Source organism: Arachis ipaensis, chromosome B7 (genome assembly GCF_059453495.1).
Source record: "Arachis ipaensis isolate K30076 ecotype BB chromosome B7, ASM5945349v1, whole genome shotgun sequence".
Taxonomy (NCBI): Eukaryota; Viridiplantae; Streptophyta; class Magnoliopsida; order Fabales; family Fabaceae; genus Arachis; species Arachis ipaensis.
In genome coordinates, this window is record NC_142442.1 from 94773640 (window position 1) to 94798861 (window position 25222).

At 39.4% G+C, this 25222-nt stretch overlaps 2 protein-coding genes across 2 annotated transcripts; both read left to right on the forward strand.

The window, feature by feature from the left end:
- The first annotated feature begins 11744 nt into the window (after positions 1 to 11744).
- Positions 11745 to 12948, forward strand: LOC107607397 (uncharacterized). Its single transcript, XM_016309359.1, has 3 exons — positions 11745 to 11978; positions 12204 to 12360; positions 12407 to 12948. Exons 1-3 carry the CDS (start codon positions 11745 to 11747, stop codon positions 12946 to 12948), a joined length of 933 nt encoding a protein of 310 aa, XP_016164845.1.
- A 5075-nt stretch (positions 12949 to 18023) lies between these two features.
- On the forward strand, positions 18024 to 19064 carry LOC107607398 (uncharacterized). The gene has a single exon (XM_016309360.1). It carries the CDS (start codon positions 18024 to 18026, stop codon positions 19062 to 19064), a length of 1041 nt encoding a protein of 346 aa, XP_016164846.1.
- The last annotated feature ends 6158 nt before the right edge of the window (positions 19065 to 25222 follow it).

Genomic DNA, 25222 nt, shown 5'->3' on the forward strand with positions numbered 1-25222 from the left:
TATCTTTTTTGAAATATCTTATTATAATAAAAATTATTTAGAAAGCCTAATGGATTTTAAATTCAAAGTATCATAAAATTTAATTTAATTACTTTTAGGAAAAATGATTTCTTTAGATAAAATTCTCAATAAATATAATAAATCGTAAATAACTCATTGTTTGATTTTTAAAAATTCGGGTTGTTATAAATTATACTTGCATGTAGTAGATCATTAAACATGAATTAAATTTGTGGCTGTTTCATGAATATACATGTTAAATTTGATGTAATAAAGAATACTAAGTGAATTTGTAATCATGAGAATTATTTTTCTACACTTTGTATATTAGTTTAGCTTGTGTTAATTCATGGAATATCAAACTTTGATGTACTTTGTTTTGTTTAATGGTTGATAGGAAATCAATGTGAAGGAAAGCATGCATGAGGCATTGTTATTATTGAAGAATAGATGAAGCTTGTGCCGAACCAATGAAGCCAATAATAATAAGGAAGCATGCATGGAAGTAATTAGACAAGGCATTGTTAACGCCCACAATAGAAGTGCCCTTCAAAGGTAAAGCCTTTGGCACACTCTGAACCCCTAGAACATGCCAATTTTAGGGCGTTGTTAACACCCAACACAAGGGGTGCCAGCTCAAAAAATGCCAACCGTAGAGGCCACTGAGCATTAGCAACGCCAGGTTACTGGGGCGGCATCCCAAACAACGCCAACCTTAGAGGGCAATGGGCGTTAGCAATACCCATAACAAGGGGTGCCAGCTCAAACAATGCTGGAAATGGTGAAGTGTGACGGAATTAGCATTGGCAATGCCAAGATCCAAGGATGCCATCTCAAGTGGGAGCTGGTGCAATGAACCAAGGAACCAATGAAACCAAGAGTGGCATTGGTAATGCCATAAAGTGAAGCACCCCCTTGAGGTAATGCTGGCAAGTAACCAAGGAAGCCAAGAGTGGCGTTGGTAATGCCAGTAACAACAAGCGCCTCCTCAAGATTACGCCTGATCGAAGGAGCATTTAAAGCAAAGAATAGGCATTGGTAACACCCAAGTCTTGAGGTGCCATCTCAACAAAACAAGGTCAATACTGGAGGTGAGACAGTGCATTGGCAGTGCCACAATAAGGGGCACCCTCTACAAGCAATGCCCCATATCACAAAGAAGCCATTGGAAGTATGTTCTGGGGTTGGCAATAACACATTAAGGGGCGCCCTCTACAAGCAACGCCCCATGTCACAAAGAAATCCCTGGGAAGTATGTTGCTAGCATTGGGAATGCCCAAAATAAGGGGCGCCCTCTACAAGTAACGCCTGTGATAGTTGGGGGTGTAAGTTTCAGCGTTTGCACGTACGCATTGTTGATGTGTACACATGAATTGGTGTTCGTGCATACGCGTGGGCTGCGCGTATGCGTGACAAGGAATCTTGCGCATACGCTAGGCTAAGCATATGCATTACTAGTACCAGTAACGCCTACAATGAAAAGCTCTCGGTCCAAATAACGCCAGAAACCAAATCATGGGCATTGGTAACACCACTTCTAAGGGGCGCCACACTTCAATAACGCCCAGGGCATGAGAATTCTTTGTATTCAAGCCAAGTCAAGACCCAAAAGCCCAACAAGATCCAACTTGGAAGAAACTTCAAAAGAGCTTGAGGAGAAGAAATAGTATAAAGAGGGGAGGGTTAGAACTTGAAAGGGACTTTGGAGGGATTGGCACCTTCAATTACTTTTGTCTTTATCTTTTACTTCTTCTTAGCTTTTAGTTTTGATTTCCATTATTGAGAATTGTGTAACTTGAATAACGAGTCACTAAACCATCTATTCATTAGGGAGAGGAGTTCTGTTGCATTTCAATGAATTGATGTTATTATTCTTCTATTTAATTCAAGTATTATTCATCTAAGAGAGAGTCTTTATTCTTCAAAGATCTAATTCCATCGAGAGGGAGTAAATCAATTCGAATTCTATGATGAGCTTGAGAAAGGATTCATTGTAATTCAGTTTAACTCTCAACTCTCACAATTCTCTTGATTGACAATTCGGAACTGGATATGTGACATGTAATTTGTCTGAATTAAGATTTTGAAGATTGTGTGGCTTGGGATCAATAATTATACTTCACCTCTTCTCATGAGCAATAGATTAAGATATTGGAAATTGATTATGTTAAGAGAAATTGAATTACCAGGAGATTGGAATATGGTTACTTATGATCTGCCATAGATCTACTCTGTATGATTGAGAGGAAGTTGAGAACCACTGATTCAAAAGGAATCAACATCTCCAATTTCTAATGATTTAACTCCATATCACTTCTTCACTTATTTCAATTTTCCTTTCTAATTACCTGCTTCAGCACCCCTTCCAAATTACTTGCTTTCTTTTTAATGTTCATTGTCTTTAATTCCTTTACATTCCAGTACTTTAATTACCTTGTTATTTACCTTTTCAACATTTACACTATTGTAATTTAATTTCTGCACTTTAAATTCTAGCTATTTACTTTTCTGCCTTTTACTTTTGGTCATTTATTTTCTTGTTATTTAGTTTCCCGCAATTTACTTCACTGTCAAGTAATATAAGATTTGATCAAACTTCATCAAATTACTTTTTTAACTAGAATAGCCAATTGATTAAAGTTGCTTGATCTATCAATTTGAGTGGGATCGACCTCACTGATAGTGAGTTGTTACTTGATTACGACCTGGTGCATCTTCCAATGGATATTGTTTATCAAATCCGTATCAAGTTTTTGGTGTTGTTTCTAGGAATTGATTAAGATTGACAATGACTAAGTTAGTTGGCTAGCTAGATTAAATGTTTTCTTTTATTTTGTTACTCAGTTTACTCTTTCTTTACTTACCTTACTTTTACAATTGATGCCATTTACCTGTTCATTGTATATATGTTCATTCCAATATTAGCATATTAGTTGTTTTATATTTTGCATCACTTGGCTCTAACCACACTTTATGATAGAGTGAGCCTTAATAATTGGTTTTGGTTGTTTGTGTGTATATGCGAAGTGGTTATAGAGGTGAATCAACATGCTATGATCCAGACAAAGACAAAACTCTTCGGAGATTAAGAAGAGAGGCAAGAGACAAACAAGTTCTTGAGGAATTTAAAGGAGAAGGTTTAGAATACAGCATGGCTTAGAAATTTAATCTTGATCACAATCTTGAAGTTAGCAATAATAATGCTAACGCTCCACATATCAGGAGGACATTGGGTTCATATACCATTCTAAATCCTGGTGATTGTGAGAGTAGCATTCTCACTCCCAATGTACATGCCAATAATTTTGAGCTCAAGCCCCAATTTGTCACCTTAGTCCAGCAAAACTTTTAGAATCTGTGATACTGTCAAAACAAATAGAGTTCCATGAAATGCTTATAGACTGCTATTATTTTTCTTCTCTCTTAGAGACAGAGCATCTCAATGGCTGGAGACTTTCTCCAAAGAGAGTATTGCTACGTGGAAGGATTTAGTCAACAAATTCTTGACTAAGTTTTTCCCACCTTAAAGGATCATCAAGCTTAGAAAAGAAGTTCAGACATTCAAGCAACTTGAGGGAAAATCACTATATGAAGCATGGGAAAGATTCAAAGGATTGTTGAGGAAATGCCTACTAAATATGTTCTGGAACTGGGTTCAACTGCAGATCTTTTATGAAGTATAACTCAAGCATCCAGGAATTTATTAGACAACTCAGTAGGAGGATCACTTCATATGAAAACTCCTAAGGAAGTAATGGATCTGATTGACATAGTTGCCAACAACCAATACTTCTACTCTTCAGAAAGAAGCATGAACATGAAGAGAAGAGTAACGGGATTGGATACATGGATGCTATCATGGCACAAAACATGCTCATGGCACAACAATTGGCAACACTCACTAAACAAGTAGGAGGAATGCAAGTTTCAGCCGTCAACACTCAAGCATCAATTTATGACATGAATGAAGGAGTCAATTTTGGAGGAAACTATGAACCAGAACAACCATCAATGGAACAAGCCAACTTTGTGGGAAACTCTTCCCGAACATAAAATGATCTATACTCAAAGACATTCAATCCTGGATGGAGGAACCATCCAAATTTTGGGTGAGGAGGTCAACAAAACCAAGGACAAAGGAGCAGTGATTCGAACAACAACAACTTTCGCAACATAAACAATTTCAACCACCAACCAACCAACTAAAACCAATTCAGAAACCCACAAAATGCACCCTTCCAATCCCAAAACAACATGCAATCACAAAACAACCAATTTTATTCCTATATCAGCCTAAGCCAACCATCACAACCTACACAACCATCTTCAGAAACTCAAAGGATCTCTAGAGAAGAGATGAAGAGCTTTATCGAAGAGATAAGGTCCAACATGCAGAATCAAGGTGCTACAATAAGGAAGTTAGAGATTTAAATTGGCCAAATCTCTCAACAACTAGAAAAATCCACAAATGTCTTTCCGAGTGATACTGAAAATAACCCAAGGGAAGAGTGCAAAACTATCACGCTGAGAAGTGGGAAGGTGGTAGAAGGACCATCCACATACCAAGAAACACAAGGTGAACAAGCTAACAAAGAAGTGAGCAAACAAAAGGGGAAAGAAGTTCATGAACCAACACCACCTAAGGAGAAAGAAGTGTTGAAGCCCTATGTGCCAAGAGCTCTGATGCAGGCGGAAATTGGCGAGTTAAGAATGATTATAAAATATGCATTGCAAGTATAGTTCTCAACCAACCAGAAATCCGCTTTATCAATTTAAAAAGGGTGTCACAGAAATTAAAATAAAAATACTGGGAGTATGAGTCCCAGGTCGTCTCTCAATGAGGAGAATGCCATTTGCTATAGCTTCAGAATGCCGACATTCCTTAGGATATATTCCAGATGGCTTTTTACAAGAAGTACTTTCCTGAATCTACAAGGGAAGCAAAGGAGTTGGAGCTTATGCAGTTGAAGTAGGGCTCTTTGTCTGCGGCGGATTACACTAGTCAGTTTGAGTAGCTTTGTAGGTTCTCTAGGGTATGTCAGGGTGCCCCGGAGACCTATGAAAGTTTGAAGTGCATTAAGTATCAAAAGGGCTTGAAAGATACCATTATGAATGTTGTGACTCCTTTGGAGATTCGGATCTTCTCTAAACTTGTGAACAAGGCAAGGGTTATTGAGAAATGTGCAAAGACGGTAGCCTCATCAAGGGACACTCTAGGGGAAACGCTAACCATAAACATGATAATTACTTTTAGCCGAGGGGTCAGAATTTAGAGAGGAGGATATGCGCCTCAAGGTCAAGGAGGCTTCAGGAGGAACACTAATGATCAGTACCAGCTTGCCAAACTTAACTTGTGTGCGTTGTAAGCGTTTTCATCCGAATGACTCTTGCAAGATTGGTATAGGTGGTTGCTTCCACTGCGGATTGCTTGGTCACATTGGAAGAGATTGTACTGGTGGGAATAAGACTTAGAATGCGGGCTAGAGCCAACAAGGTCGGGAGTTTGCTGTGAACGCCCAGGATGCGGCAACGGCGGATCCACTGATGAGAGGTTTATGCTTAAGTGGTGATAAAACAATGGTTGCATTATATGATACTGGAGATTCACATTCTTTTATTTCATTTGATAAGGTTGGGGAACTAGGATTGAAGGTGTTAGAGTTAACATTTAATTTACATGTGCATACCCCGTATCAGACAGTTATGACTAGGTCAGGTTGTAGGCTGTAGGTTTCAAGCTTGAGAATAGAGAATTTATCCATGACTTAATTTGTTTTCTAATGGATGGGTTGGAGATGATTTTAGGGTTTGACTGGATGTCCAAGAATCGAGTTTTGTTGGATTGCTTTGAGCGATCTATTCGGTTTATGCCGGAAGGAGAAAATGAAGCAGTGGTAGCTAAAGGTTATTACCTGAACTCTACAATGGTGATATGTAGTGGGGAAGAGTGTCAGGGTTATATATTGTTGGCTGCTAATGCTTTGGGTGATTTGCAGAACTTAGATCGGATTTCGGTAGTTATAAACTTTCTAGAAGTATTCCTGGAAGATATTCCTGAATTCCAACCTTAAAGGGAAATTGAATTTGCGATTGACTTGGTGCTGGGAGATGGACCAGTGTCGATAGCGCGGTTTAGAATGGCTCCGATAGAGATGGCAAAATTAAAGACTCATTTGGAAGAGCTTTTGAACAAGAGGTTCATTTGACCGAGTGTATCACCATGGGGAGTGCCAGTTTTATTGGTGAAGAAGAAGGATGGAGGAATGCGACTTTGTGTGGATTACCGACAGCTGAACAAAGTGACTGTGAAAAACAAGTACCCGTTACCTAGGATCGACGACTTGATGGACCAATTGCAAGGAGCTGGAGTTTTCTCAAAAATTGACTTGAGGTCAGGATATCATCAGATAAGGCTGAAGGAGGATGACATTCCAAAAACTGCGTTTAGGATGCGCTATCGACACTACAAGTTTACAATGTTGTCCTTTGGGTTGACGAATGCACCTGCTGTTTTCATGGATTCCATGAACAGAGTATTTCGTCCCTTGTTAGACAAATTCGTGGTGGTTTTCAAAGACGACATCTTAATTTTTTCTAAGACGGCGGAAGAACATGAAGAGTACTTAAGAATTGTGTTACAAATTCTAAAGGAGTGGAAATTGTATGCTAAGTTGTCCAAATGCGAGTTTTGGAAGGAAGAAGTGAAGTTCTTAGCTCACGTGGTGATTAAGGACAAAATTGCTGTTGATCCTTCGAAGGTGGAGGTAGTGATGGAATGGGAGAGACCGACTACAGTGACGGAAGTTAGAAGTTTCTTGGGCTTATGGTGCATGAAATTGCGATCATCAACAATGGCGCCAAAGACTTGGTGCTCTCAAACGTGAATCACACTTTGTCACAACTTCGCACAACTAAATAGCAAGTGCACTGGGTCGTCCAAGTAATAAACCTTACGTAAGTAAGGGTCGATCCCACGGAGATTGTCGGCCTGAAGCAAGCTATGGTCACCTTGTAAATCTCAGTCAGGCAGATTCAAATCGTTATGGTGAATTGATAATAAAAACATAATTAAAATATAAACTAGGATAGAGATACTCATGTAATTCATTGGTGAGAATTTCAGATAAGCGTATAGAGATGCTTTCGTTCCTCCTGAACATCTGCTTTCCTGTTGTCTTCATCCAATCATTCCTAATCCCTTCCATGGCAAGCTGTATGTAGGGCATCACTGTTGTCAATGGCTACATCCCATCCTCTCTATGAAAATGGTCCAATGCGCTGTCACTGCATGGCTAATCATCTGTCGGTTCTCGATCATACTGGAATAGGATTTACTATCCTTTTTCGTCTGTCACTACGCCCAGCACTCGCGAGTTTGAAGCTCGTCACAGCCATCCCTTCCCAGATCCTACTCGGAATACCACAGACAAGGTTTAGACTTTTCGGATCTCAGGAATGGCAATCCATGGGTTCTAACTTATACCACAAAAACTCTAATATGTCGGACTCGGTCCTCCGTATTAGATATCTAAGAGATATTCATTCTATCTCATCTTCATGTAGAACGGAAGTGGTTGTCAGGCACGCGTTCATAGGTGAGAATGGTGATGAGCGTCACATAATCATCACATTCATCATGTTCTTGGGTGCGAATAAATATCTTAGAATAGGAATAAGCTTGAATTGAATAGAAAAATAATAGTACTTTGCATTAATTCATGAGGAACAGCAGAGCTGCACACCTTAATCTATGGTGTATAGAAACTCTACCGTTGAAAATACATAAGAGCAAGGTCCAGGCATGGCCGAGAGGCCAGCCCCATGATCTAAGAACTAAACGTCCCAAGATGTCTAATACAGTAGTAAAAAGTCCTATTTATGCTAAACTAGTTACTAGGGTTTACAGAGATAAGTAAATGATGCTGAAATCCACTTCTGGGGCCCACTTGGTGTGTGCTTGGGCTGAGCATTGAAGCTTTCACGTGGAGAGGTCTTTCTTGGAGTTGAACGCCAGTTTATAACCTGTTTCTGGCGTTTAACACCACTTTGTAACCTGTTTCTGGCGTTTGACTCCAGAATGCAACATGGAACTGGCGTTGAATGCCAGTTTGCATAGTCTAAACTCGGGCAAAGTATGGACTATTATATATTGCTGGAAAGCCCTGGATGTCTACTTTCCAACGCAATTGAGAGCGCGCCCTTTGGAGTGCTGTAGCTCCAGAAAACCCACTTTGAGTCCAGGGAGGTCAGAATCCAACAGCATCTGCAGTCCTTCTTCAACCTCTGAATCTGATTTTTGCTCAAGTCCCTCAATTTCAGCCAGAAAATACCTGAAATCATAGAAAAACACACAAACTCATAGTAAAGTCTAGAAATGTGATTTTTATTTAAAAATAATAAAAATATACTAAAAACTAACTAAATCATACTAAAAACTATGTAAAAACAATGCCAAAAAGCGTATAAATTATCCGCTCATCAACTTAGCCAGATACTACACAAGATTCATTGAGGGATTTTCTCGGATTGCACTGCCGATAACTAAGTTGACAAGGAAAGAGGTACCGTATGTGTGGACGTCGGAGTTTGAAGAAACTTTTCAGACTTTGAAACAAAGGTTAACTTCAGTGCCTGTTTTGATTTTGCTGGAACCGCATGAACCGTTTGAAGAATACTGTGATGCTTTTTTAAAGGGTTTGGGTTGTGTGTTGATGCAACACCAAAACATGGTGGCTTACGCATCACGTCAGCTGAGACTGCCTAAGGTAAATTACCCAACTCATGACTTGGAATTAGCGGCGATTGTGTTTGCATTGAAGATTTAGAGGCACCACTTGTACAGAGTAAGGTTTAGCGTCTTTTCTGATCACAAGAGTCTCAAGTATATCTTTCATCAGAAAGGGCTCAATATGCGTCAAAGGAGGTGGATGGAGCTTCAGAAGGATTATGATTTTGAATTAAGTTATCACCCTGGAAAGGCGAACGTGGTGGTGGATGTGTTGTCTAAGAAATGTAAGTAATCAACCGGTTAATTAAGTGATTATATTGCTCGAAATAGGTTCCAAAAAGTTAGAGTGAGAATTTGAGGATTTAAATATGATTTTTGGACTCAATAGGTCTTTCAAAGTCATAAAATATATTTTCTGTGAAAAACCGTGAAAACTACGAATGGGCAGTTGAACCGGTTAAACCGGTTCAAGTCTGTCCGGTACCGTATGAGATAAAGTAAAAACCATCAAAAACCTTAGAAAAACATTAAAAATAGAAAACCGGGTGTTAATTTTAAAGGCTTGGCCCGAAAAACGCTAACGGTTAGACCGGGCCCAAGTTGGGCCCAAGCCCAACATATAAAAGGCTCATTTAATGAACCATTCAGCCAAACACCCTAACAAACACAAAACACCCAGCTGAGAAGAGAAGAAGAGAGACTCCATTAACACTATTCACCATCTCCTTCCGAAGCTCATTTCTTGAACTATAGAGCTCCGATCGCTGCACCGTTTGCGGCTACGCGTTCCTTGTGAAGAGCTCTACAAAACCCATACAAGAAAATGGAGAGGTAACCATGAAATCTTTTCTATTCTTCTCTCCGAAATTTCGGTTCTTAGGATTTGTGATTGAGTGAGTTTTTGTGATTTTGGATATTTAGGTTCACTCTAATCCTTGCTTAGCAATGGGTTTTGACATCCAAATCTGTTGGAAAATGTAAGAGCCACCAAACCATTGTAATTTTATGTTTAAATAGAACCCTAGGTTGATTTGTGGTGATTTATATGTATATAGCTTGATTATTGTGAGTTTTGAGCTTGTTGGTGTTTGTTGGAGTTGCATTGGTGGTTGGATTTTAGTTGAAAGCTCATTTGGTGCTCAATTTTGGTTTAAGGGCATATTGGGAATCGGCCAAGGTATGATTTTGGTTTTCTCTATGTAGTATATAATATTCATGGACACTTAGGCTAGTGAACTATAGGATAGGTTTGGATTTATGTGGTTGGTTGATGTTGTATGTTGAAATGATATTGATGTGTTGAGAATCAATGATATTGGGATATAATGCTTGATGACTTTGAATTATTGTATATTGTTGGATATGGATTTAAAGCATGAATGGGGTTGATTATGTGAATTGATAAAGATGAGGTAATGATTGGTGAATGTATTGGTGAAGGATTGATTTAGAGTCATATAATTGATGTTGATGATTGAGAATGGTGATTGGCAACCCTAGAAGGTAAATTGTGTTGTAAATGGGGGTTTGGTATTGATCTAGTTGGATGTGGCTTGATGAATTGCTAAATTTGAGTATATGTGAAATTTGGGGAAAAAGGGAATTTTGGTAAATTTTGTTCGATCATAAGTTTTGCCTGGGTTTTCAAATTTTGATGAAACTTATCTAAAATTAAAGATCTTTGAAAATCCTTTTAATTGATATAAAGTTTGTGAAAATCGGAATTTCGTAGAGGGAGTTATGGTCATTCAAAGTTGGTGTTAAAAATCTAAAATTCTGCAAAGTTACAGAATTTTATGATTTTTGATCTGTGTGCACGCACAGCCTTGTGCGTGCGCACAACCCTGGGAAAATCTTATTCTGTGCGGATGCACACACATGTTCGCATGCACAGGAAGGGAAGTGTCTACTGGTTGCAGCGCTAGCATAGCTGGTGCGCGCACACATCAAAGGAGAATTGCGACCTGTGCGCATGCATAAGTCGGGAAGCAGAGTCTGTTGTGGGCGCTAGCACACCCTGTGCGAGTGAACAGACTTTATAATTTTTAATATCTGTGTGTACACACACCCCTGTGCGCACACACACTTTTAAAATCTTCTTGGGCGTGCACACACACACACCCCTGTACGGCCGCACACGCCCTGTTTCTCAAAATTTTATTTGAGCTTAGAACTATCGTAATCTCTGGTTAACCTTCACTTTACAACGTGAGGTAAAGCTTAGGCTAATTAGGGTGTTACATTTAGTAGTATCAGAGTGGTTCGTTCTCGTGAGCCTGAGGGATGGACCGATTGTGCTTCAGTGCATACTCTGTGTGTCTTTTCTTTAATGCTATTAGGTTGTCTGCTTGATATTGCATAGCATGCTTATTTGTGAGTTCCTGTTTGGGATAATTGAAGCACTAGGCTTTTGATATTGAGACTGATCACCATGATATCAATTGTTTGGTGTAGACAGGAACCCTACATGGCCACTCGCGGACGAGGTCGAACACGTACACGAGAAAGTAGGAATGAGCAACCAGCTGACAACCATGCCGAATTCATGGTAGCCATGGCTAACTTAGCGAATACCATGGAGGCTAATACTGCTACGACTCTGGAAGCTGTGCAGACACTAGGCCAACCGGCCAGAAACGGAAATGGCAGTAGGAAAAGAGAAGGGAATGCCAATGACAATGCTGAGGGAAACGACAATAACACGGGTGGTGTTCTGATGACCTTGGCGACGTTTCTCAAGGTTCATCCGCCAACTTTTCAAGGATCCACTAATCCTACTGAAGCGGACCACTGGTTCCAGGCTATGGAGTGTGCTTTACAGGCACACGATGTTCCCATCAATCAATATGTCGAGTTTGCCGCTTATCAGCTAGCGGGAGAGGCCCAGCCCTGGAGGCAAGCAGAGTGTCGCTTGCTACAACTTCAGAACGCTGACATTCCATGAGAGGTGTTCCAAACGACCTTCTACAAGAAATACTTCCCTGAGTCTGCAAGGGAAGCAAAGGAGATGGAACTAATGGAGCTGAAGCAAGGTTCCCTATCTGTGGCAGAATACACCAACAAGTTTGAGGAGCTCTATAGATTTTCTAGGGTATGTCAAGGTGCCTCGGAGACTTACGAGAGCTGGAAGTGCATTAAGTACCAGAGGGGTTTAAAGGATAGCATTATGACTGCTGTGCTGCCTATGGAGATCCGTGTCTTCTTTGACTTGGTGAATAAGGCGAGAGTGGTGGAAGAGTATACCAAGACGGTAGCTTCGTCCAAGGAAACTCATGGAGGGAGATCTACTTGGGGGCGTAGCAAGTATTTTCATCCTAGAGGGCAAAGCTTCAAGAGAGGAGGATATCCTAGAGGCTTTTGAAAGAACACCCACGATCAGATTCAGCGTGGCAAAGGGAGAGGAAATCAGAGTAAGAGTTCTTCGGATTTAGCTTGTGATCGTTGTGGATGTTTTCATCCATATGACTCTTGCAAGATTGGTATAGGTGGGTGCTTCAACTGTGACTTGCCTGGTCATTTTTCGAGGGATTGCATAGGTGGGAAGAACCAAAGTGCGGGTCAAGGTCACCACCAGGGGCGAGTCTTTGCTGTGAATGCCAAGGACGCTTCCAAGGTGGATCCGTTGATGAGAGGTATATGATACTGGAGCTTCGTATTTGTTTTATTCATTTGCTAAAGTTGAGGAATTAGGCTTGAAAGTGTCAGAGTTACCATTTGATCTGCATGTACATACTCCGCATCAAACAGTTATGACTAGGTCAGGGTGTAAGCAAGTAGGTTTCAAGCTTGAGGGTAGAGACTTTGTGCATGATTTTATCTGTTTGCCAATTATTGGATTGGAAATTATTTTGGGGCTTGATTGGTTGTCGAAGAATCGGGTTTTGTTGGATTGCTTTGAGCGGTCAATTCGGTTTATGCCGGAAAGAGAAAATGGAGCAGTGGTAGCTACGGGATATTACTTGAACTCTGTAATGGTGCACTATAGTGGGAAGGAGTGTCAGGGTTATATTCTGTTGGCTGCTAATGCATTGGGTGATGCCCAGAACTTAGATCTGATACCGGTGGTTAGAGATTTTCCTGAGGTGTTCCCGAAAGATATCCCTGAATTTCCACCTCAAAGGGAAATTGAATTTACAATTGTATTGGTGCCGAAAATTGGACCAGTGTTGATTGCACCGTATAGAATGGCTCCGATAGAGCTGGCAGAGTTAAAGACTTAGTTGGAAGAGCTTCTGAGCAAGAGGTTCATTCGATCGAGTGTATCACCGTGGGAAGCGCCAGTTTTATTGGTGGAGAAGAAAGATCCAGGAATGCGACTGTGTGTAGATTACCAACAGTTGAATAAAGTGACTGTGAAGAACAAGTACCCGCTGCCAAGAATAGATGACTTGATGGATCAATTGCAAGGAGTTGGAGTGTTTTCCAAGATCGATTTGAGATTCGGTTACCATCAGATAAGAGTGAAGGAGGATGATATCCCTAAGATTGCGTTTAGGACACGCTATGAATACTACGAGTTTGCGGTAATGTCCTTTGGGTTAACGAATGCACCTGCTGTTTTCATGGATTACATGAACAGAGTGTTTCATCCCTTTTTAGATAAATTCGTGGTGGTTTTCATAGATGACATCTTGGTATACTCTAAGATGGCAAAGGAGCATGAGGAACACTTGAGGATTATGTTGCAAATCTTAAAGGAGCGGAAGTTGTATGCTAAGTTGTCAAAGTGTGAGTTCTCGAAGGAGGAAGTAAAGTTCTTAGGCCACGTGGTGAGTAAAGGAGGAATAGTTGTAGATTACGAAACGCTATGCGCCCGGTAGGGACGGTGGTTGGATCCCACCTGTTTAGGTAGCGGCGGCGGCGTAAGGGCAGTGGTTCGTCCCGCCTGCGTTGAGATGTAAGGTCTGTGGTAAGACTATTGACGAACGAATTTTTGCCAGTAAAGAATTTCACAAATGAATTCTCGTTTCAAATATAGTTTATATACCAACAAAGAATCCTTACATACAAAAATTTGGTTGTCACTGAAGCAAAACCAATAAAATTAATAACTGAAGTATTTAAACCTCTCGTCGTCTCTCAATGAATTGCAGGGATGTGTAGTTATTATTGGTTATGAGATAGTATATTTTTGGGTTTTTGAAATAAGGAACAAGAAAATAAAATAACAAGAAAGAAAATTAATAACTAAGAAAGGCTCCTGGCAAGGTATGAGAATTAGGCGTCCTATCCTAGTTATCCTTATTAATTGTGATGAGAATTATTCATTGCTCCCACTTAGTTAACCCCTTACTAAATAAAGGAAAGTCAAGTGGGCTAATCAATTTGATTCCTCAAGTCCTAGTCAACTCCTGAGGAAAGACTAGCTTTAGAGGGAGCCAAATCAACCAGCAACTTCCAATTATCAATCAACAAAGGAGTTTGATAACTCCAGAGTCTCTAATTACTCAATTCAAGCTAAGAATGTAAAAAGCTAAATTAAAATCATAAATATGAAATACCCCAAATTGCATTAAATAAAGAAATCAAATCTAACATGGATTTCATAAACTAAATTGAGAAAATAAATAAACTAAAATGCTAGAATAAATAAAAGTAGAAGAGAAACTAAATTAAAGGAACATTGAACTTAGAATTGAGAAGAAATAAACCTAAAACCCAGAGAGAAGAGAGAGCCTCTCTCTCTAGAAAACTACATCTAAAAGCTAAAACTATGTGAATGAATGTTGTGAAGTTGTGTCTGAGTCTCTGATTGTTTCCTGGCTTTAGTCTGCATTTTTGGGCCGAAAACTAGGTCCAAACTCAGCCTAAAATTGCCCCCAGGGTTTTCTGCGATTTCTGCAGGTAGCGCATGTCACACGTACGCGTCAGTAATGAATCCATATTTGATGATGATTTTTTGTTAGAATTGAATGAATTTTCATCACATAAACTCACACTTATTCTTTTGAATAGCATGCTTTTGATCACCCCCCCCCCCAAATTGTGCTTGATCATGAAAATATACTCTTTTATACTTAATTGAATCTATTTTATTCTATTTGCCTTCCATTCGATGCCTTGATGTTGTTAGTGAGTGCTTTCAGGTATATAAGGTAGGAATGGATTAGAGAAAATGGAAGAAGAGCATGCAAAGTGGAGAAATCAAGAGAAATCAAAGGAGTGAGCTCAGAGACGTGTGCGTGCGCACAGCTACCTGTGCGTATGCACAGCCACCCAAGGAGAGTGCGTGGATTGCATCGAGCGCGTCTGTGCATCCGCATAGGTGTCCACACATGACTTCATTAAAATAGCACGTGCCTCGCAATTTCGGGGCTTTGGAGGCCCATTTCTAAAGTCTTCTAGCTCATATTGGAGGGAGAAATGGAGGCATAACATACCATATCATTTTAGTATAGTTTAGGAGTAGTAGTAGGAAGCTTTAGTTTGGTTTTTTCTCTAAGTTTTTCATCATCTCCATTAGGGTTTATATTAGGGTTTTTTTACATTCAAGTGCCATTTCCATTTTTTATCTTGGATTTTGCAAGCTTTCATTGTAAGTATTTCCTTGTTATTACTCTTTATAGTAACATTGTCATTACTCTTTCTTCTAATTCAAGTTATAGTTCAATTTTGCTTTTCTCTTGCAATTTCAATTTCTTGTTGATGAATTTGATGTTGGGTGTTGATTACATGCTTTCTTGTGTTATTCTTGTTGACTGAGATCAATTGTTGCTTTTAGTTTCAAGTCTTTACTCATTTTCCTCATGTTTAAGCTTTTTGCCTACCAAGTGTTTGACAAAATATCAAACATGGTTTTAAGCTAAATTTTTTGTTCTTGGCATGGGTAAAGTGAGCAATTGGGTTTCTAGAGTTGGAATGTCCAATATTTAGTTTCAATTCTTGGGTTGTTAATTGTTCTTGTTCCTACTAACGCTAATTTTTTGCTAAGGTAATTAGCAAACAAGTTAGGATTTGTGGGTTAAGGACACTTACGCTCATTTAACTTACTTTCCGATGTGAGGGTTGATCAAGTCAGACTAATCCAAGCCAAGACTCTTTTTTATGCTTTCAATCTTTCATACCTTTATATGTTGATTTCTTTAATACTTTACTTGTTTATATTACATAGTCGGTTCTTTAATTTCTTAATTAGTTCAATCATTACAATTTTGCATGTTCTTTTATTGCTTTATATGTTCATTGCTTCATTCACAACCCATTGATCACTACAACTGGAATTGCACACTCATTGTTCTAAAGTGCTCCTAGGGAGACGACTCGGGAGTCTAATACTCTCGGTTTTTAATTTGATCTTGCTTGTGACATCTCTTGTGAATTTTCAATTTTAATCCGAGGGGTCAATTCGTCAGGTTGGGACTATACTTGCAACGTTAATTTCGTTTTCTCTGGATAACCGAGTTCCTAACCCACATGCGAATTAAATCTCCCCTCATCAAAATGTTGGCGCCTTTGCCGGGGAGTTCACTTTAAGTGCAATGAGTGCTACTATTTTGGTTGTTGTAAATATGTGAATATTGTGAATACTTGATTTTGGTTTGCTACTTGGCTCTAATTGTAGATACCACATTTCTCTTTAGTTAACTTTAGTAGTCTTTGATTGTTAAGTTGGTTCTTGTTTACTTGTCTATTTTTGTTTTGCCCTTCATAATTGCATGGTTTTATTGCCTCCTCAGTTGAATGACACGGTCGCTTCCAGACCCAAGCTTGGCCACTTTTGATCCGAAAATTTAAAGAACTTTAACTCGTTTAAGGCAAGCTCGGCGTCGGCTAGCTTTTGTGGATAGTGAATCGGGTTCCCTTGAGGAGCACTCTCATTCACTATCACCAACCATCCATGACCATCGTTCTCCAATCAACGAGGAGACTCTGTATTCATCTGTGGGGAGTACTAAATTCTCTTTGAGTGACTCAGGTGACACCGACATGGCGGACCCACCTAGAAGAATCACCTTGAAGGAGGCCGGAGCTCCTGATCTTAACTTACAACCACTTCAAATCTTGTATCCGGCCTTAGACCCAAATTTTGAGCTCAATTCTGGCATGATAAACTTGCTCCCCAAGTAAAATGGACTACCTGGAGAGGATCCCTTGAAGCATCTCAAGGATTTCCAAGTTGCTTGTGCAACCGCAAGAAGACATGGGGCCGATGAAGCTGCAATGTTGGTCTTCGCCTTTCCTTTCTCTTTGGAGGGAAAAGCGAATGAGTGGTTTTATACTCAGACAGGTGAAGTTAGATCCAACTGGGACTTGTTGCGTGAAGAGTTTTTGGAAAAGTTCTACCCTCCCCAGAAAATAGACAAGTTGCGAAGAGAGATTTCTTGCATTGTGCAATGGGATGGGGAGACTTTGTATGAGTATTGGGAGAGATTCAAGAAGTTGCTAGAGGCTTGTCATCACCATCGGATTGACGAGTTGGTTCTTATTAGTTATTTCTATCAAGGAATGCATCACTAAGACAAGCTTCTCCTAGATGCCGCGAGTGGAGGTTCATTAACCAAGAACAAGACCGCTGCGGAAGCATGGGAAGCTATATTAGACTTGGCGGACTCCACTCAACACTCAAGGGCGAGGATCCCACAACCAAAAGCTGTGAATGAAGTTTCTCCCTCTGGAGATGCTATTTTGACCAAGACCCTTGGTGAAATGACAATTATATTGCGACAACTCACCCAAGGGCAACAAATTCCTCAAGCTTTGATAAGTGCTCCACCTCAACCTCAAAGGATCGAAGGATCACCAAGGGTATGTGGTATTTGTGCGTGTAACACTCATTACACCGATGAGTGTCCTCAGCTCCAAGAGGACACTACATTGGCGGTAACTAACTCTTACCCACAAAAACCAAATTACAACCAAGGATCAAACCAACATGGAGGAAATCGAAACTAAGGGTGGAGGGATAACTCAAACCAAAGGTGGAACCAAACTCCTCAAGATCATCCCAACCAAAATGCCCAAGTTTACTACTATCAACAACCCCAAGGTCAACCACAAAACCAACAACCATACCAACAACAATACCAACAACCCCCACAATCTCAACCTCAAGGAAAGTACCAACACCCACATAGTTGGCCTAGCCCTCCTCAAGTTAACCAAGCCTTTCCCTCCAACCAACCTCACATGAATGACACAATTCACACCTTCATGCAAGAACAACGAGAGTTCCACAAGAAACAAGAAGCATATATGGCTACAATAGCCGATGCCCTCTTCCGTTTGACTCTCCTTCCTCAACCCGCACAAAACACCCAACAAGCTTCAACCTCAAGTAGTTTGCCCTTCCAACCCTATGGGTAGCATCAATGCCATTACCCTTAGGAGCGGCACTAAATTGGATAAGAATGTTGCTATACCTACAAAGTTGACTGAGGAGACAAATAATGAAGATGTGGGAGATGAAGTGGAGGTGATGAGGGATGAGGATGAAGGTGTTGATAAAAGCAAGGAAGAGCCACCCAAGGTCAAGGAGCCAAAGAGAAAGACTTTGCTTGAAGAGCCTTTGCCCATCCCATTCCCAACTTTAGCCAAGAAGGCCAAGAAACAAGAAGAGCTTGACCCCGCTATGGTGGAAGTTTTCAAGAAGGTTGAAGTCACCGTCCCTCTCTTCCAAGCAATTCAACAAGTTCCAAGATATGCCAAGTTCCTTAAAGATGTTTGCACTTACAAAGAAAAGCTTGGCAACCTCAACACATGGCCGGTAGATGATTCTATCTCCTCCTTACTCCCTGAAAAATGCAATGATCCCGGCCCATGTTTAGTCACTTGTTTGATTGGTGGGATAAAATTCATGGACTGTATGTGTGATCTGGGGGCGTGCGTGAGCATTATGCCACTCCCCATTTATGAAAGATTGAATTTGTCACCCCTAAAGAGGTCCGGGGCGAGGTTTGTGCTAGCTGACAAGAGTATTGTGTCCATTGTTGGGATTGCCGAAAATGTCCTAGTCAATATTCAAGGATTGCTCTTTCTAGTTGATTTTCACATATTGGAGTCACCTTCCATTGACTCAAACAAACCATCATCCATACTCCTTCGAAGGCCATTCTTAAAGACATCCCGTTTCAAGCTAGATGCAAATTCGGGAGTCTATTCTTTTGAGGTGGATGGCAAGTTAGTCAAGTTCACCTTGGAGGAGTCCAACAAGCCCGTTCTTGAAGCGTATTCTATTTTTGGCTGCGACGTAATTGAAGAGCAAGTCATTGAGGATGGAAAGGAGCAAAAAGAAGAGGATGTTGCCAAGAGATCAAGTTCAAGGGATCATACTCACCACACTCAACCCAAAAATGCCAAGGAGTTGGAGATCTTCCTCCTTGGTAAACCTCCCAAGTGACCAATGAAGCCTTGCAAGTCCAACTTAGGACTCTAAACCAAATTACTTGGTGGGAGACACCCCATCATGGTGACATTACTCCAACTCTATCTCTTGTTTATAGTCTTTTTCCTTATTTGCCTTTTTGTGATACATTGGTTAGTTTAGGTTTGATTTGATGAATTTTGAGTTGTTCAAGTTGTATTTCTTGTGGACTGTGAATTTGTGCTTATTTGAATGGTTTGGGGTTGGTATGTTGATATGCTAAGGGTAGGAACCTTAGTTTTGAAGCGGAAAAATTTTTATGAAATAGGACACCTGTGCGTTCGCACCCACCTGTGCATCCACACAATCCTGAATTTTTCGCCATCCGTGTTGATGCACCAGCCTGTACGTCTGCACGAGCTTTGCTTTGACCTCTGGTCGCAGCGCCAGCACAGCCTGTGCTTGTGCGCTGCCAGTTTTCCTTACCCTGAGCGAGCGCTTATTCGCGTGCGTCCGCACGCACTCCCTTTCATGCTCCATCTGTGCGGCTGATGAGAGGACTTTTGTGTGGTTTAGAATTCACAAATGAATTTTCGTTACAATATAGTTTCTAAACCAACATTAATCCTTTCATACAAAAATTTTTGTTTGTCACTAAAACAAACCCCTAAATTTATAAACCAAAGTATTGAACCTCGGGTCCTTCTCCCTAGGAATTGTAATAAAGTGTCTTGTTATTGGTTATGAGTTATGTTTGGGGTTTTTGATAAGAGACATGAAATGTAAATGGCAATGAATTAAACTAATAGCTAAAAAGGCCTTGGCATGGTTTGATGGTCAAGGATCTCTATCCTAATCACTAACCACAACATGAGAATTGGCAAGGATCAACCCCATTAAGTCATCCTCTAACTAATAAAGGAAAGTCAAATGAGCTATGTCAATCCAAGTCCATAAGTCCTAGTTCTCCACCAATTCAATTAGTGAGATCTAGAGTTAATGGCTCCCAATCGTCAATCACTTGGACATTAGTAACTCAAGAGTTCCTAAGTTACCTTCCCAAGCCAAGAGCACTAAAATTTACTCTAAAATCCAACTAAGCATTTCATCAAACACTTGGAAGTCACAAAAAAAAAGCATATTAAATTACAAGAATTAAAGGAATCTACAACTACAAAAGTAAGAGATTAACAATAGAAAGGGCAAAACGATAGAAAAGTAAACTCATAACTAAAAGAATCATTTTAACAAACACATAGAAGGCAATAAAAGTAAACAATATGAATTGCAAGAATTAAAGAGAGATCTAACTAGAATAGCAAGAAATCAACAATAGAAAAGGAAGACAATCATGAAACAACAAAGACCTTACCAATTGCATTGAAGAAGAAATGTAGATCTACAAAAGAAAGTTCATAAACTACAACTAACAATACAAATGATTTATAAGAGAAGAAGAATTCTACAACTACAAGAGAACAATTAAAGAAGGAAAAGGAAAATTAGAAGAGAGAAGAAGAACTAGATCTAGATCTAAAACTAAACTAAAGAGAGAAGAAGAATAATTAAGGAAGAACTAGAGAGAAGTGAGAGCTTCTCTCCCTAAAACTAACCTAAACTAAACTAATGATCAAAAGTATGTAAAATATATCAATTCCCCTTTAATCCTTGGCTTAAATAGCATCAAAAATCAGTTGGATTGGGCCCACAAGGCTTTAAAATTTGCTGGCCACAAATTTGCATTTAATGAATCACATGCAAATCGGTGCATACGCGTACCGTGTGCGTGCGTGCCTCTATCCGCGATGCAACTATGGAAAATCTATATCATTTCGAAGTCCCGGATGTTAGCTTTTTAACGCAACTAGAACCACATCATTTGGACCTTTGTAGCTCAAGTTATGGTCGATTAAGTGTGAAGAGATCGGCTTGACAGCTTTTGCGATTCCTTCATTTCTTCATGAGTTCTCCATTTTTACATGCCTTTCCTTCATTCCCTTGATCCAATCTTTGCCTCCTAAATCTGAAATCACTTAACAAACATATCATGGCATCTAATGGAATCAAAGATAAATCAACATTAAACAATTAAGGGCCTAAAAAGCATGTTTTCACACTTAAGCACAAATTAGGAGACAATCATGAAACCATGCTATTTCATTGAATAAATGTGGGTAAAAGGTCATAAAATCCCCTAAATTAAGTACAAGATAAACCCTACAAATGGGGTTTATCAACTTCCCCACACTTAAACCAAGCATGTCTTCATGCTTAAACCAAGAGAGAAACAAAGGGTATCAACATTTATTCAATGTAAGCAAATCTAAATGCAAACTACCTATATGCAACTATCTATATGAATGCAATTGCTTGGTCAAAATAAATCACTTCCCAAGAATACATATATGCAGAAGGGCTAAGGGTATTAACAACCATGCCAAACCACAATTGAATTGAGCTATTAAATATTTTTACAAACTTGCATGAGGAGTGATGATCATAGGTGGAAAACATGTAATTGAGCAATCAAACCCTTACCAAATGTGTTTGCACTCTATTCGCTCAAGTGTTTAGGGTTGATTCACTCAATTCTCCCCTAATCATGCTTTCCAAGATCTGTTTTTCATCTAACAATCAACATATATTTCATGCATGCATACAAGTATCATGAGGTCTTTTCTTTAGGTTGTAATGGGGCTAGGGTCAAGGTAGGATGCATATTTGGTCAAGTAAGCTTGAAAATTGAATCTTTGATAAGCTTAGACTTCCCACCTAACCTATGACATCCTATACAACTTCAAAACTAACCTAACTACCCATTTTTTCATTTTTTAACATACTCATGCATTTTATTTTCATTTCACAACACTTATGCATTGATCCTTATTGAGCTTTGCTTTGGGGCATTTTGTCCCCTTTTTATTTCTTCCTTTTTCTATATTTTTTCTTTTCTTTTCCATATTATTTTTTTCTTTTTTTTTTCTTTTTTTTTCTTTTGTTTTTCTTATTTTTTTCTTTCTATATACAAGAACATCAATGCATAAGGTCTAACATTTGATTACTACATGAGCATGCACCTAATTCCCAATATTTACAACGAAAATACAAAACTACCCTTTTATTCACCCAATGTCCCAAATTTCCCACACTTGAATGATACTCACACTCACTACTAGCCTAAGCTAATCAAAGATCCAAATAAAGGACATTTATTATTTTTCGCTTAAAGGCTTGTAATGTGCTAAAATTTAGAACAAGTGGGTTAATCATAGGCTCAAATTGGCTAACAATGGAAGATGAAAGGTAGGCTATTTGGGTAAGTGAGTTATTTGAAATGATAGCCTCAATCATTTAAATGCATGTCTACACAAAATAATGGACATAGAGAATCAAACAAATCAAAGATTAAAATTATAGAAAGAGAATAATGCACACAAGAAGAAAAATAAATGGTTATAAGATGTAACCACACCATTAGGCTCAAATCTCACAAGCTTGTGTTCTTAGCTCAAAAATCATGTTCCACAATATATATATAATTCAAGCAAGTCCTAGGAAAAGTTTTTCACTCAAATCAATTGGTGCCCTATAAATAGAAATCTTGAAGAACCTCATTATTTTGACTAAGCTTATTATGTATATATATGAAAAATTAAGAAAATGCAACAAAAATCCTAAAAACCTAAAAATGAAATGCAAAGGTGTTGGAATTAGAAATTGGTCACCCAAAATCGCCGATCGGTCGGACGACCTCCCCACACTTAAAAGTTTGCACCGTCCTCGGTTCATCCAAAGATGAGCAAGGGGGTACGGCGACTCTCCGGGTTGCTACCTTCAGCTGGTAGGTCAACCGGTTGCTGCGTATTCTTTGCGCTTCCATTTTTGCTTGCGGTGCATCATTCATGAAAAACAAAAACATAACACCATAAGATGGGAAAACAAAAGCAAGGAAGCATGCATTGTTGGAATGAGGTACTAATCACTAGAATTAAGTGAGTGAATTAGTGTGACATTAATGACAAATAAGTGTGTGAATTCTAACTTGCGCGTGGTTTAGAACACACATTAGCATAAAAGCTATGTCACTAAAGAAGCATGTACTTCACTAATCCTAGTGTGCTTGAGATACTTTAAGTAAACTTGTAAGGTAAAACAAGCATTAAAGAAGCATGAGAGCATTCAAGCTATAAACCTATGGATGCATATGATCATGAAGCACAATGCATTAAGATAAATGCTCAACATCCAATATCAAGAAATTGCCAAATCAAGGGAAAGGATTGAAATTACATGGTGGCCAAATCATGCAATTCAAGAAGAGTTACAAGCTCGAAGGCAATTCGCATCACTTGGTATTCTTAAAAGGTAAGCATGAAAAACTCAAAATCAAGTAGCAAAATATAACCTCAACAATAGAATCCAACAAAGATTATAAACATAATGATGCTAAGATAACATCCTTTTTTAATACTCAGCAGCAATTAATGGTAAACAAGAATAACAATCCAACACTTACAATGAAAAGGAGAAAAAAATGAAAATTAAACTAACTAACTAATCAACTAACTAACTAACTAACTAACTAACTAAAATAAATGGTTATCAATGGTGTTTGGGAGTGTTGGATGAAGGGTAGGAGAAGGGAAGAAGAAAGGAGAAGGAAAGAAATGGAAAGAGGGGAAGAAAAGAGATGTGTTGAAGGAAGGACATCCACGCGTACGCGGGCATGGCACGTGCGCGCGAATGGTGATGCAATGGACGCGACGCGTATGCGTACATGGCACGTCTGCGTCGATGGCTTATTTCAAGAGTGGCGTGTACGCGTCATGTGAGCGTACGCGCGAGTTGGTTTGTGCGAAAGGCACAATGCGAGCACAACGTTCGCACAACTCTCGGGTTTTTGGCTTGGGGTGGAATTTCTCAATCCACGCATACGCGTACATGGCGCGTTTGCATGGATAGGTGAAAATGCTTGATGCACGCGTACGCGCGTAGTGCGCGTACGCTCGGATGGTGCTCTATTTATTTTTTCAAAAATTTTTTTCCATGTTTTTGCACCAATCGAAGCATTCTAAACCTCCAAACAGCTACCAAAACACCATAAAACCTTATTTAACATATTAAACTACCAAATAAGCTCAACAAACTAATCAAAACATGAATTTAACTAATTCTATCAATATGTACAAAAGTGAAAAATGAAAGATTTTACCACGGTGGGGTGTCTCCCACCTAGAACTTTTGTTTATTGTCCTTAAGTTGGAGTTATGGGGAGCTCCTCTCAAGGTGGCTTGTGCTTGAATTCATCTTGGAACTCCCACCAATGCTTGGTTTTCCATTGTGCCCCGAGATTTCTCATGGATTGAGCCAAGTGTTGATGGAGTTCTTCACAAGCTTGGGGCTCCCAAAGTTGATCCTCTTCTTGTAATCCGGGATCCCACACTTTATTTTCACACCCGTCTTGAAGTTGACTATCATTGATCCATGTGGGTGCCATAGTTTTGGAATTCTCATTCAAGTGACCAAACATCATCTTTGACCCAAGCAATCTAGTTCTACACCAACCCTTGCTATTAAGCTTTAGGCATGCAACCATTATGAACTTTGATTTACCTTGCCAACCACTAACCATCTCCCTTTTGCTCTTAAAGCCACAAATATATCTAAGTTGACCATCTATTTCAAGCAAACCATATTCAAGGGGGATAATAAAGCTCAAGTATAAGGAATTTACCCACTTGAATGGAAGAATGGATGGTGATGGCTTGAAGAGAGGTGTCTCCAATGTGCTTGTAAGTCTACTCCCTTGTGTTCTTCCTTGTCAATCTCCACCTCTTCATAAACTTCTTCAACTTCAATAATTTGTTCCTCAATTTCATCTAACTCTTCTCTGTCACTCAAATCATAAATGGGAGGTTGAGAAAAATCTACCTCCACGTTACTTTCTATCTCATTGGGAGAAGGTTCATCAAATTCAAAGGGTTCACCACCAAGAAGGTTGGGTGGATGATCTTCATCACCAAGGGAACTCAATTTTTGTTCCATTCCTTCCAAGTCTTCATTCAAAAATTGTTTTGGAGGTTGTGCACTTTCCTCATCAACATCAAATTCAATCTTCTTGGAGAGGCTCTCTTCAACTCTAGGTTCCCAAGGAGGTTCCGCATCTCCTAAGTCTTCAACCACTTCTTCCTTTT

Excerpts from the sequence above, each read along its gene's own strand:
- LOC107607397 (XM_016309359.1), top strand. The coding sequence starts at position 11,745 with ATGGAGCTGAAGCAAGGTTCCCTATCTGTGGCAGAATACACCAACAAG. Across the intron at positions 11,979-12,203 it reads TGGAAGAGTATACCAAGACG|ATTGGTATAGGTGGGTGCTT; the intron begins GTAGCTTCGTCC and ends GACTCTTGCAAG. Across the intron at positions 12,361-12,406 it reads GGTGGATCCGTTGATGAGAG|TTGAGGAATTAGGCTTGAAA; the intron begins GTATATGATACT and ends CATTTGCTAAAG.
- LOC107607398 (XM_016309360.1), top strand. The coding sequence starts at position 18,024 with ATGGGTAGCATCAATGCCATTACCCTTAGGAGCGGCACTAAATTGGAT.